Here is a 14,570-nt window from a genome sequence, read left to right as displayed (position 1 = left end):
GAGCAAGAGCTTCTTTTATACAATGCTGTAAAGCTAAAGAGACAGCTGTTCCCAGCTAATGCCATACTGTACATCTTTATAGAACAGTGTTTCTCTACCTTATACAACGTGTGGCTTTCAACTCCCAGAAGTCATCAGAAAGGAGCCAAGGTTGAGAAACACCATTGTAGAAAACGCATTAAGTAACACTGGAACCTAGCACAACATCTTATAAAAATTTATAAACATGGAGATTGCAGGGCATTCTTAATATATAGTACAAACAGATGGGCAATGTTATGGAAGGGATAACTGGTTCCTTGCTAAGAGATGCAGGATGAATGAAAATACCAGGTTGGCGGAGTAGAAGTTAGATTTTCTAGATACGATAGTAAATCCCTCAGTGGGGTAAACAATTGAGTTAAAATGGGTCAATAAAGAATAAGTCTATTATCTGTCAACCATTTTATGTTTCTGTGCACTAAAATTAAACATGGGATTGTTTAAAAACAGGGGGGTGTTCTTAGTCAAGCATTGACCCACGTAATGTGTGTTCCTAAGTGCCATGCTGGAGCCCTTGTAACCAGCCTATCTCCACACTGAATGTCTGTGTGTCAATGCTACCCTTGTGCCTTTGTGTCTTTGCCCATCTAAGGGCCTTGGCCAAATAAAGAGTTGTTGAAGCTCGACTTTGTGGTATTATTTTTCTCGGGTACCGAGGCAGGTGGATTAGCCTCATTCAATTTATTTTATTTATTTATTTTTTATTTGTTTTGTCAACTACATATTGGGGGTATGTAAAGCTATACTAATATTAATATATATTATACTAGTAAAAAATTTTTTAGAAACATTAGGACAGGAGACGGAAGGCACGTTGGTACACTTATGCATGCCCCTTACTGACCTCTTAGGAATTGGGAGAGGTCAAGAGTGGATAATCTAAGGGTAAAGTTTTCGGGGTTAGGAGATGATACTACAGAGTCCGATAGTGAGTTCCATGCATCAACTACTTGATTATTAATTATTATGCAGATAATTATTATCTCTTAAATGGACCATCTTTGAATATATGAATTTACTTTAAATGGTAGATTCAAACAACAGCCAAGACATTGTTTTGTTTGCTTGTGACTAGTGTTGGGCAAACCCGTTGAAGCTCGGGTTCGGCAGGTTCGGACGAACTTGACGTCGGAGTTCTGGTAGGTTCGCCAAACCCGAACCCCAACACCTCTGGCCCAGTAGGAGGCAAAGCGCTGGAGGGGGGGTGTCAGGCTCCATCAAACGGGCGATGGCCGGGAGTCGCCGAAAATCCTTGCCCCTAGTTCTTTCTCTCCCGGCCATCGCCCGCTTAATGGAGCCTGATACCTCCACCCCAGCACTTCACCTCCCACTGGGCAAAAGGGCTCAGGAGGCAGGTTCTGCTGGGCCGGCTTTTGAGGATCCTGGTGGGCAGCTTCAAGCGCGCGATGGCCGGGAGCCACTGAAATGAGAACTAGGGGCAGGGATTTTCAGTGGCTCCTGGCCATCGCCCGCTTGAAGCTGCCCACCAGGATCCTCAAAAGCTGGCCTGGCAGAACCTGCCTCATCACTGCTCTGGCCCAGCGGGAGGTGAAACACTGGAGGGTGGGGTGTCAGGCTCCATCAAGCGGGCAATGGTCGGGAGCCGCCAAAAATCCCTGCCCCTAGTTTTCTCTCGTTTCGGCGGCTCCCAGCCATTGCCCACTTGATGGAGCCCGACACCTCCCCCCGATCACTTCAGGATCCTGGCCGGCAGCTTCAAGTGGGCAGTAGGTGGGAGGGGAGGGGGGAAGGGCTCTGAGTCAGAGCCCTCCCCACCTCTCCCTCCCACCCACCGTCCACTTGAAGCTGCCGGCCGGGATCCTGAATAGCCAGCTGGCAGAACCTGCCTCCCCACCCCTCTGGCCCAGTGGAAGGCGAAGTGCTGGAGGGAGGGTCAGGCTCCGGGTCTGGAGTTTCCCCTCCTGCCCTCCCAGCCGAGTTGGCGGCTTGAGCCTCAGAGCCCTCCCCGCCTCCCCCTCCTGCCCACCACGGTGTTCGAGCGAACGCCAAACCTGAACACGGACTTCTGAAAAAGTCCAGGTTCGGTATGCCGAACCCCGCAAAGTTTGGCATGGACCCAAACTATGCAAGTTCGGTTCGCCCAACACTACTTGTGACTGAGCAAATGTATGAATCCAGCTGCTGTAATTTATCAAAAAATTAAGATTAATTCGTAGCTTAGCAGAATGTGTGGAATGCTACCAATGAGTCTTAGCTAATTATAAAGCTACTCTAATATTGTCTGATGTTATTTGATTATATTACTTTCCATTTTTCCTTTGCTCCTTGGGCCCACAACTGTCCAAATTCCTCCCCCGAGCAATCTTCATCTGATATTGGTCTTTGTATTTGCAACTGCCTACTATGCTGGCAAAATATTAAGTCCTTCACTTTTTTCATATCTACATTTTTAAAGAAAATTTTGACGCAATTAGTTAGCTTCCATTAACTGGTTCAACTAAACTTTACTTGTAAGGAAGCAATGCATTTTCTTATTTATAGCTTCAATTACTCCCCAACTTTTACCCCTTAAAGAAGAGATTTTCCATAACAATTTTGTTGCTATATATGCTGCTGGAATTGTATAAAAGAAACGGCTTGATTAAATCTGATGCTCCAGTCTAACTGACCTCCAGTCATATAGTTATTGGGGCTGTGACTATATAGGCACAATTATCCACTTCTAGTCATTTTGGATCTGGGTGTACAGCAATAAGTTGTACCATCAATTAGCCTTAGTGTGCTTTAGCTTTAGCTAAAATATAGTCATCAACAAAACTATTGAATGGTTCTCCATTTCTTTTTCCAAATATAATGCACCATTATTAGACAGCAGAAAAAGGACAATAAGGGAAGTATAATTATCTTGAAGATTGGATTTTTATGTCATAGTATAACACTCCTGCCCTTGAGGACTATGAGCAAGACTATGCAGCAGTGTTTTATGAAATTTAAAAATGCTTAAATTGTGCTGATCTAGCCTCAGTGAATACCATAAATGAATACCAGAGATAACAGGTTAGGGATAGATTGTAATGGAGAAAATCTATGTAATTACTAAAAGTCAAAAATGACTTGATGGCACATAATCATTCACTAATTGCACATTCTTATACCATCTCAAAAATGTTCTATTTTTCAGTGGATCATACAACTATTCAACAAATTCATATTTACTGCACATGAGGAAGAAGTGCAAATGGTATTTTGACCTAGTAAATAATAAAAAATGATTGAAATGTCATCTTTTGCATAGGACATTAAGATTACGCACATTTGCTTTCTGAACCTAGAGAATTAACCTTTCACCATTCTAGGATTCCAGGGTGTAGGAAAAATGCTGAAAAGATTGTAAGATAGACAAAATCATATCCTAGAGCAGTGTTTTTCAACCAGTGTGCCGCAGCACACTAGTGTGCCGTGAGACATGGTCAGGTGTGCCGCGAAGCTCAGAGAAAGAAAGAGAGAGAGAGAGAAAGCAAGAGAGAGAAAGAGCGAGAGAGAGAAAGAGAACAAGAGAGAGAGAAAGCAAGAGAGAGAGAGAGAGAGAGAAAGCAATAGAGAGAAAGAGGGAGGGAAGGAGAGAGAAAGACATAGAGGGAGGTAGGGAGGGAGGGAGGGAGAAAGAGAGCAAAAAAGAGAGGAAGGAAGAGAAAGAAAGAGGGATGGAGAGAGAAAGAAGGGAGAGAAAGAGGGAGGGAGAGAGAAATAGAGCGAAAGGGAGGAAGAGAGAGAGAGAGAATTTTTTTGTCCAAACTTTTTTTAGCCCCCACCCTCCCCCCGCTCAATGTGCCCCAGGGTTTTGTAAATGTAAAAAATGTGCCACGGCTCAAAAAAGGTTGAAAATCACTGTCCTAGAGACATAGGTGTGCTATGTAAAAATCGAGATGTTTTAAGTGGCAAAGGAATGTTGGCCGCCTAGTCTAGTTTGGCCTGCATCCCTGAGATGCAGATACAGCGTTTTTCTCATCTAAAGCTCCATGCTGAAGATTTTACTCCATTGTTTTGTTGCTATAGCAATGCTCCAATAAGTACACTCTGAGTTGAATGAGCTGCATGCATTTAAGTAGATTGCAAGACATGCGAGCCTTTCTCGATTAGACAGTAATTGGCTGCGGCGAGATTCCAGGCATTGCCAGAACTCCTTTGTCTTTTCAGAGCCAGCCGTTGGAGGTGAAATCACGCCGCAATTCCATTACTTGTATGTCAGTTAATGGGAGCAAAGGGGCACGGCAAAAGCCTCCTTTATAGCCAAACCACTCCATCGCCTGCTTGAGACCTGGGACCCCAAATTTCCGGGTGACCTGTTGGAACACAAACAATATAAAATTCTAAAAGCTACTATCAGACTAATATTGCAGAATAACTGTTTACAAATTTCTTTTCGTACAAGCACCACTTTGATAAGAGAAAGTTATCAGCTTCAACCACAACAACACAAGAGCACACAACAGATTTAAACTTAATATTAACCGCTCCAAACTTGACTGTACAAAATATGACTTCAGTAACCGAGTTGTCGAAGCATGGAACTCATTACCAGACTCCATAGTGTCATCCCCAAACCCCAAACACTTTACCCTTAGATTATCTATGGTTGACCTATCCAAATTCCTAAGAGGTCAGTAAGGGGCGAGTACAAGCGCACTAGAGTGCCTTCCGTGCCCTGTCCTATTGCTCTCCTATATCTCCTATTCCTTTCTTCTATTCCTATATCTCCTCTTCTATTCTTTCATTGATATGTTCTATTACTATATCTTCTTTTCTATTATTTCTTAAATATATTTTTCTATGAGTATCTCCTCTATGACCTTCATCATGTATTTTACTATGTGTATATAGATATATACCCACTAAAACCCTCATTGTGTATTGGACAAAATAAATAAATAAAATAAAATAAATTAAATAAATAAGTGCCACAGACTGAAGATATGTACTATCTAAGGATTGGTAATGACAGACAATTATTTCTTTGCAATTTTTCCTAAACGTAACTAAGGAATTTGTATCTGCATCATTAACATTTTGAGTCAATGTAACCTCTTTGAAACAATGTAGATTATTATTTTTAAGGGAAATGTTTTCTTTTACTTAGGTAACATAAGATCTATTCTGGAGTTAGTATAAATCTACTACTAATTCAGGCCAATGGTTTAAATTTACTACATTAACTGACAGACACAAAGTTAATTCCCAATGTTTCTGTCCAATATATTTTAACAAGAGATATCACAAATTTGTTTTGGCACCTTAGACACAGACAGCATATTTTAGCACTGAACTATGAAAAACAGAAAGACTGGGAAAATTAATAAAGGTTAATTAAAATTAAAATAGCCAGGATTTTAAATTCAAAGTCCTGGCTATTTTTTTAAAAAAATATTGTGCCTAAAATAAATCTGAAAGTAGTATTTCAAAATTCCTAACTGTAAAAAATTTGGGAGGGTAGAGAGACTCATTTTAGAAACATACCATGTGAATGAAGCACAGGCTATTCAAATTTTGTGGTTTTTTCTTGTAAAAGTGTGGGATTTTTTTTAAAAAAAATCAAAATAGAAATTTTAAATGCTGTAAGTTCAAACTACAGAAATGAAAGCAGGAGATTAATACATTAAAGCAGAATCGCTTTATCATTGTATTTGACAGTATGGGGCACACACCTCCAGCTCAAAAATATATATATTTTGACAAGTGGACAGGATTGGACATCAGGCTTATTCCTGGCTGCGGGAATGCCACAAAAATATTTCCCCCCAAAACTTGCCAGCAAGGATAGTTCCACTTTAGAATGTTTAAGTTCCCCCAAATTTAACAGCTCTTACTGCAATGTTTGGCTCAATCAATCGGAGCTGCAGTTCACGGGCTTCGTCCCACTTTCCAGCACGGCAAAGATCATCAAGGTGACAGACAGGATTGCCTAATACATTGGCAAGGGCACAGACTCCTCCTGTAGCACCTTACAATAGAGTTCAGAGTCAACAGAAATAGCTTATAAACTATTCATCTTCCCAAATATACTTCATCCACCCCAACAGCCTTTCTTGCATTATTCTAGAGCAGTGATGGCGAACCTATGGCAATATCTGCTGGTACGCAAGCCATTGCTTTAGCTCAGCTCCAACGTGCATGTGTCTGCTGGCCAGCTGATTTTTTGCCTTGCAGCGAGGCTCTGGGAGGGCGTTTTTGGCTTCCAGAGAGCCTTCAGGGGATGGAGGAGGGATTTTTTACCCTACCCCGGTTCCATGGATGCCTTTGGAGCCTGGAGAGGGCAAAACATGAGTCTACTAGGCCAGTGTTTCCCCACCTTGGCAATTTGAAGATATCTGGACTTCAACTCCCAGAATTCCCCAGCCAGCATACACTGGCTGGGGAATTCTGGGAGTTGAAGTCTAAATATCTTCAAGTTGCCAAGGTTGGGAAACACTGTACAGTACTAGGCCCACCAGAAGTTGAGAAATAGGCCGTTTCCAGCCTCCAGGGGGCGGAGGAAGCTGTTTTCACCCTCCCCAAGCATTGAATTATGGGTGGGGCCATGCCCACGCTCTTTCAGCACCCGAGGAGAAAAGGTTCACCATCACTGTTCTAGATAATACTAACTTAATAATTGCTTCTTATGTACAATTATGTGCATTATCATACAATTATTAAATATTTTGAAAAATATCACAATAGCTGCTTTCCTATTCTGCGTTGCTTCCCCATTTCCTGAAATACTTACCCTACAACCTACCTACAATATAGCTGGCTAGCAAAAAACCAGCTGATCCTGCCAGTACCTGGAAGTCTTCATTCTGCGTCTTGTGGACAAGGAGCCCCAGGCGTGTAATCTGGTAAAAGATAGGTTGGTTTGATAGCAAGAGATAGCACTGATCACCTAAAGGCCAAAAGGTGCCGTTAGCAAAAACACAGGATGCTCATGGTGATACTCATGGTGATACTCATGGTGATAAACACATGTGCTAAGGAAGACATAAACACAAGGCATCTTAATTGTTCAGTCAGGCTCTCTAGTAGACTCCTCCCAAAAATTCACAGGTACAAATTTCAGACACACACACACACGTTTGAAAATTCAAAACAAGCTGTCTGCCCCACTCTCCTCCTCCCTGTCACTCATGTCTTCTTGGTCAGAGGAGCCTTCATCAGCAGATTCCACCGGGGGCAAAACAGGCCTGCAGCATGTGGATGTCTCCCCCACATCCACAGTCCTTGGGGCAGGAGCTGGGTCAGAGCTAACCACAACATTAATGAACTTTTTAAAATTGCCTGTTCATGTCACTTGTTTTTGCTAAAGCAACCTTTTCCACTATGGATCTCTTCAGATGTTTTTCCTCAAAATCCCAGCAGCTCCAATCTGCATATCCAAAGTGGTAATGGGAATTAGAGGCAAAACATCTGGAGAAAGCCAATCTAAGGTTTGTTCTCTTTTTAAAATTTCATATTTTCCACTTTGTTTTACAAAGGTCTTGATATTTAAAAGACAGCTAAGGAAACTCACGGTCTCCTGTTTCATGCGCCTAGACAGGCCTGTTTGTACTACAATTTTAGATTGCAAAATTTCCCCTATGTTTGGAATGATGTTTGGAAAATAAAAATTTGAAGCTCTTTGAAATGCTTCTATACAGCTGTGCTTGAAGAGAAATAGATGTTCTCACATGGCAGACCAGCTACAGTAGGAAAAACATAGTTGGGATTCCATCCTATACTGGTTGTTCAGAAATAACTATAATTACCCCAGAAATGTTAGCTTTTTTTCATCTTTCCCATTTATATTATTTCTTATTCAATATACTCAGCATGGGGATTACTATGTTTATTCTCACCCATAAGTAAAATAAAATTTGTCTGTTATCACCAAGTGAGCTTTTGGGTGAAACAGAGATCTGAACTTGAATCTTCACAATCTACATATGTGTTGTGGTTAGCTCTGGCCCAGCTCCTGCCCCAAGGACTGTGGATGTGGGGGAGACATCCACATGCTGCAGGCCTGTTTTGCCCCCGGTGGAATCTGATGATGAATGCTCCTCTGACCAAGAAGACATGAGTGACAGGGAGGAGGAGAGTGTGGCAGACAGCTCAGAAGGAGATCAATTATCTAGCCCCTCCTTGGATTCAGAACAAGAGTTAATGATACAGCCACACATGCAGAGAGCGATGCATAGGCAACAACAACTGAGAGATTATTATCAAAGAAAATGAGGCCACCTGTGGTTGGGTGGAGCTGTGGTAATTAGTGAGGCTGCTATAAATAGCAGCCTGTGGGTTTGGCCATTGTGGAGGATTATCTGATCTTTGTATTTCGTGACTGCTTTACTGACTTTGACTTTGTGTGCTGATTTTCCCCCGCTTTGAAACTAAACCAGAGCAAAGTGTGTTTCACTTTGTGAAAGAAGAAGGACTGTGAATTGCCTCACAGCTGCAAGCTAAGTATCACAGAACTGATAAGGGACTAGTACAAATTACCAGTTTGTTTGGAGACGAGTGCTCTTTGCTATACCAAGAGGGCTTAGGTTAAGTGAACTTTCATTATAAAGAACATTGTTTTGAATTTTCAAACGTGTGTGTATCTGAAATTTGTACCTGTGAATTTTTGGGAGGAGTCTACCAGAGAGCCCGACAGAACACATATGGTATACTGTCCTTTATAAAACAGTGAACTTTAACGAAATACCTGCTTTGTTGTTCTACTGTTAGTTTAATGTTCAACTGATCATCAAATATATGAAAAAACTGCCACCAGTCTGTGCTAAAAATGTTTTAAAAGTATTTTCTCCAACAGCTTAAACATTAATTCTTCATAGAAGAAAAGAACAATTCACAGATCTGAAGGTCTCTTAAGAGAAAATGTGTACAACGGATTTCATTCCTTAACATCAAAAGATGCCCAATAGGTAGATTCTCATATCACCAAGAAAGATTAAGAATCCCCTGAGGGGATCTCATTAGTGCAGCACCTGGTTGTCACATTTCACTCACATTGCCATCACTGTCCTTGATCCCCACTATGTTAGGATGTTGCGCGAGGCTGATTACTGCCTCATTGGGCAGTTCCAAACCTGTGTTGGCTGGAACACTGTACAGTATCACAGGGATTGGAGATGCATCAGCCACCTGGGAACATAAAGTAGTAAAACATGTGGGCACGTAGGGAAACAATCTACCAGTGAACTACAAACTACTCTTTCAATATCAATCTTCTGCATCTAGGCAATACAAGGCAATCTCCAATTATTACAGAGACAGGATGGTGGATGGGTACCATATTCTCTGTTTTTAAAGAGAAGCTTACACTTACACTTTGGTTGGTATGCTAAAGGGCTGCATTTAAACAATTGCTAGGGCTAAAATAAAAGCTATATTGAATTATTTGACTAAATATAATTATTAAAAGAATTTCTCTCAGCTGTCAAAATAAACACTACACTTTGATGCCAACTTCTGGATGATGTCTGAGTCTTTCAGAGGAACATACATACTTTATTAATTCTCAAGACAATGAGAATTTCACAAGCAGTTGAAAAATCCTTGCAAGTCAGTAAGAGCTGGGAACATCATTAGCAGCTGGAAAGAAACATTCAGAGCAAGTAGAGCAGTGGAAAAAACCCTGCAAAGACTTAGGGCTTGGAAAACATTCTTCTTTGCAGAGAATAACAATGAAAGAGCTTGGAACCTGGTAAGAGCTGGGAACACTGTTAGCACCTGGTTAGGGCTAGAAAGAAAAATTCAGAGCAACTAAAAAATGGAAAAAAAAATACAAAGACAGGGTTTGGGAAACGTTTTTCACAGAGAGAAACAATGAAACAGCCTGCAAGGTAAGATCTGGGAAGAGGGATAGCTGCTAGTTAGGGCTAAAAAAAGGGGGGAAAGCTACATTCAGAGTACAGTACTACCCCTAGATACAAGCTGCTCCACATGCGAGTATTCCAAGTTACGAGCCGCGACGCAAGCGAAATTTCTGTTCGACACCCGAGCTCAGATTTGGGATACGAGCCGAGCTTCCACTAGGTGGCGCAAGAATCTCCTTGCTTCCGGTTATCTCGGCATGAAAAACAAAGTCTAAAGGCATTCGTTCGAGATGCGAATTGATCAACTTACGAGCTCGGGTCTGGAACGAATTAAACTCGTATGTTGAGGTACCACTGTATAAGATACACCCAAGCTATCAGCCACTTTTAGCGAGGAAAAAAGTTTCTCTTATACTCCGAAAAATACGGTACTTCAGTCATCTCTAATAAATATAAGGGGGGGAAAATATAAGATCCCATGGACAATTGGTGGGCCACTGTGTGACACAGAATGCTGGACTCGATGGGCTTAGGCCTGACTCAGCATGGCTCTGCTTATGTTCTTATAAATCAGAGAATATCCTGACCTACTCCTTTACCTGGGTGTAATGATGGATCAAGGCAGCAGTGGTCATGCTTCCACGGAAGTAGCAAGGAGTCACCACAAGAGCAGCATCAGCACCCTTGCCAGCCATTTGCTTCGTTTTCTCAATGGTGCAGTGAGTTGCTAAGGGAAGAAACGTTAAGTGACTTAAAGGACAGCTCTTGGGGTATTAGGAGCTTTTTGAGGGTCAAATAAGGCACTAGACATAGAATCCTTATAGAAAAGGTATGGTTAGCTAGTGGCCAACTCGTCTAGTTCAGTGTTTCCCAACCTTGGCAACTTGAAGATATTTGGACTTCAACTCCCAGAATTCCCCAGCCAGCAAATGCTGGCTGTGGAATTCTGGGAGTTGAAGTCCAAATATCTTCAAGTTGCCAAGGTTGGGAAACACTGCTCTATACCACCTTTTATTGCTCACATTCACATCCTGATCCAACCAGCAGAAGCTTTTCCTTAGGCAAAGCGTGGTGCACCCGCGTCACTACCTCCAGGCTTTCCTCCTGTGTCAAGTAGGGAGCTTCTCCGTTGGAGCCATGTACTACAAAACCTAGAGAAACAAGAAGGTAACATTGAGTAGCTATTCATGGTCCCATCAAGCGAAACATCCCGATGATGATGATGATGATGATGATTATTATTATTATTATTATTATTATTATTATTATTATTATTTATTGGATTTGTATGCCGCCCCTCTCTGCAGAATCGGGGTGGCTAACAACAGTAATAAAACAGCATATAACAATAATCCAATACTACACCAGTTGCTCATGGTCACTCATGCCCTTATCACCTCGAGGTTCGACTACTGCAATGCTCTCTATGTGGGGCTACCTTTGAAGAGTGTTTGGAAACTTCAGATCGTCCAAAATGCAGACGTGGAAGCGGTTTTGGACCTTCCAAGATATGCCCATATGTCATCATCACTTTGCGGACTACATTGGCTGCCGATCTGTTTCCGGACATAATTCAAAATGTTGGTTATGATCTATAAAGCCCTACATGGCATAGGACCAGACTATCTCTGAGACTGCCTTCTGCTGCACGAATCCCAGCAACCAGTAAGGTCCCACAGAGTGTGTCTCCTTAGGGTCCCATCGACCAAACAATGTCGGCTGGCAGGACCTAGGGGAAGAGCCTTCTCTGTGGCGGCCCTGGCCCTCTGGAATCAGCTCCCCCCTGGAAATTTGTACTGCCCCCACCCTCCTTGCCTTCCGAAAGAGCTTAAAAACTCATCTTTGTCATCAGGCCTGGGGTTATTAGATCTTTCCCCTGACCAACGAATGTTTTTAGTATGATTGTTGAATGAATGTTAATGGAAGTTTTTATAGTAGATTTTTAAGAATTGTTTTTATGTATTAATTGGATTGATTTTACTATTGTCTCTTTTTATATGACGTGAGCTGCTCCGAGTCCACGGAGAGGGGCGGCATACAAATCCAATTAAATAATAATTAAAAAATAAGTATCATTAAGCAAATTAAATGCCCAGACAACACGATGTTTATTAAGCACTAAGGAATGTATTTAATAGAAAATCAATAACATAAAAATAATAAAAAAGAAGCACACAAGCTGTTATTGATATAATATGGTTCTCTGCTAGTTAATGTTAGTAGAACATTACTCAGGGATAGGAAAAATCTGCTATACAGTGCACATTCCTCAATTTCCCATTTACAGTAGGCTAGGTTCAAAGTCTGGGTGGGCAACTATGTGTGTCCTTGAAGACAAAATAATTTGGCTGTGTTCTCCTTCCTATACTTTTGAAAACACTAACATTTCTTTTCCCCCTAATCTTTCTTAAGCTAACACCACTAGAAAAAATGGGTCAAAGAGAAAAGGGTAAGGATGAGATGGTTAGATAATATCATTTAGTTTTTATTTGTTCATTTGTCAAACATGTATAGGATATTAGTAGTTTGTATAAATATAACATAAGTAAAAAGTAACGATAAAAAATGACAATAGGACAGTACGTTTTTGGTTTTTGGTTGTTATTATAATGGGTTGTTAATTGTTTTTAGTATTGGATTATTATTATATGCTGTTTTATTATTGCTGTTAGCCGCCCCGAGTCTTTGGAGAGGGGCGGCATACAAATCCAATAAATAAATAAATAAAATAAATAAGTCCAGGATGGTAGGCACAGTGGTGCGCTTATGCACGCCCCTTACAGACCTCTTAGAAACGGGGAGCGGTCAATTGTAGACAGTCTAAGATTAAAGTTTTTGGGGTTTGGGGAAGAAACCACAGTCAGGTAGTGCATTCCAGGCATTTGATCACTCTATTGCTGAAGTCGTATTTTCTGCAGTCAGGTTTGGAGCAATTTACATTTACTATAGTTTGAATCTATTACGTGCTTGTGTATTGCTGTGGTTGAAGGTGAAATAGTCATTAACAGGAAGGACATTTTAGTATATGATTTTATGAACTGCATTTAGATCAGATTGGAGGTGAGGTAGTTGTAAATTGTCTAATCCCAGTATTTCAAGTGTGGTGGTATAAGGTATTTTGTTACAAGTGGAGGAGTGAAGGACTCTTCTTGTGAAAATTTCTGGACTCTCTTGATTGTATTAATGTCTGAGATGCAATGCAGTTGCAGACAGGTGAGCTGTATTCCAGAATTGGTCTAACAAATGTTTTGCAATATTTCCAGAGAAGAAGCTACATAAGATTAGATTAACAACTCTTAGTGCCTTTTTGGCAATATTGTTATAGTGGGCTCTAGTGACCCCTATGACAATCATTAAGTGTTGTACCTCCGGATTCTTGACAAATGTATCTTTTTCTCTTATGTACACTGAGAGCATAGGCACCAAGATAAATTCCTTGTGTGCCTATGCTCTCAGCCTACATAAAAGAAAAAGATACATTTGTCAAGAATTATGTGGTACAACACTTAATGATTGTCAGAGGGGTCAAATAAGCAATGAAGAAACAATCAATATTGATAAAAATCTTAGGATACAAGCAACAAGTTACAGTCATACAGTCTTAAGTGGGAGGAAATGGGTGATAGGAATGATGAGAAAAAACCAGTAGAAATAGAAGTGCAGATTTAGTAAAAAGTCTGATAGTGTTGAGGGAATTTAATAGATTTAGACAGGCAAAAGTAAGCATACTGGAAACTCTTACGATTCCCACCCCCCTCTTTCCGCAGGGTCCATAGGACACATTCAGCCACGAAAGCTAAATAAGTAACCCATTCCACAGAACTTACCACGTCAAGTAAGGCAGAGTGGCACCCAAGCCAGGGTCGCCCCAGGTGACTCTCTCGCCTCCCTTCCCTGATGCCTTACCCCAAAAGGGACCCCGCGGGTCCTTCTCCCCTCAAGAGGGCTAAGCCTACCTCGGAAGGGGATTTCGGCGTAGAGGCGCAGATTCTCTTGCAAGCGGGCGTAATCTACGCGGCCTTGAGACGTGAAAGGGGTGACGAGGGGAGGGTAGATACCCCGCAGGTCTAGGCGGCGAGCAGGCGCCGCAGCCAAGGACCTTCCGAGAACGGCTCCCGCGGGGCCCGCGCAAGGGGCCCGCGGCCAAAAGGGGCGCAGGAAGCGCGGAGTCGCCCTGGCCATCCCGCTGTTCCCGGTGAGAATGCTGCGCCGCTCCGGGGCACCGGGGATCCCTTGAGGAAGGCGGGGGAAAGGACCCCCAAGACCGCCCGCGAGGCGGGGAAAAAACTCAGGCCACACCAGCTCAGACACGGTTGAACTGGTTGAACTCCCTTTTAGGAGACCTGAAAACAGGGAAGCGAGCGCTGCTTTGCCTTCCCTTCGTTTCTTTTCCAACTTTCAGACTGGGGCTGTTCCTAATCAGAAGTAGGCCAAACTCCCTCCGAGTCTCGGCTTTCCTTATCTATCCTGCTCAAAGAAATAGAGGGAACACTCGAACACACCCTAGATCTGAAGGAATAGTCTCATTGAATATTTCATTTGCACAAGGGCATGGGAAATTGATTGTCAATCAGCGGTGCTTCCTAAGTGGACAGTTTGATTTCACAGAAGTTTGATTTACTTGGAGTTATATTGTGTTGTTTAAGTGTCCCCTTTATTATTATTATTATTATTATTATTATTAATAATAATAATAATAATTAGATTTGTATGCCGCCCCTCTCCGAAGACACGGGGCGG

General features: G+C 41.9%; 1 protein-coding gene across 1 annotated transcript; it reads right to left on the bottom strand.

Annotated features, from left to right (window-relative positions):
• Positions 1-2,903: 2,903 nt before the first annotated feature.
• HOGA1 (4-hydroxy-2-oxoglutarate aldolase 1) lies at positions 2,904-14,262 on the bottom strand. The gene is made up of 7 exons (XM_070752924.1): positions 13,787-14,262; positions 10,853-10,981; positions 10,430-10,557; positions 9,022-9,156; positions 6,776-6,872; positions 5,868-6,001; positions 2,904-4,346 (listed from the first exon to the last, which is right to left on the bottom strand). Exons 1-7 carry the CDS (start codon positions 14,010-14,012, stop codon positions 4,197-4,199), a joined length of 999 nt encoding a protein of 332 aa, XP_070609025.1. The 5' UTR covers positions 14,013-14,262; the 3' UTR covers positions 2,904-4,196.
• Between the last annotated feature and the right edge of the window lie 308 nt (positions 14,263-14,570).

This window comes from Erythrolamprus reginae, chromosome 5 (assembly GCF_031021105.1).
Source record: "Erythrolamprus reginae isolate rEryReg1 chromosome 5, rEryReg1.hap1, whole genome shotgun sequence".
Lineage (NCBI taxonomy): Eukaryota > Metazoa > Chordata > Lepidosauria > Squamata > Dipsadidae > Erythrolamprus > Erythrolamprus reginae.
The sequence above is the reverse complement of the archived record's forward strand: the minus strand, read 5'-3'. Positions and strand labels throughout refer to the sequence as shown.

Excerpts from the sequence above, each read along its gene's own strand:
- HOGA1 (XM_070752924.1), bottom strand. The coding sequence starts at position 14,012 with ATGGCCAGGGCGACTCCGCGCTTCCTGCGCCCCTTTTGGCCGCGGGCC. Across the intron at positions 9,157-10,429 it reads TGATCCATCATTACACCCAG|GTGGCTGATGCATCTCCAAT; the intron begins GTAAAGGAGTAG and ends TTATGTTCCCAG. Across the intron at positions 6,873-9,021 it reads TCAAGGACAGTGATGGCAAT|ATTACACGCCTGGGGCTCCT; the intron begins GTGAGTGAAATG and ends ATCTTTTACCAG.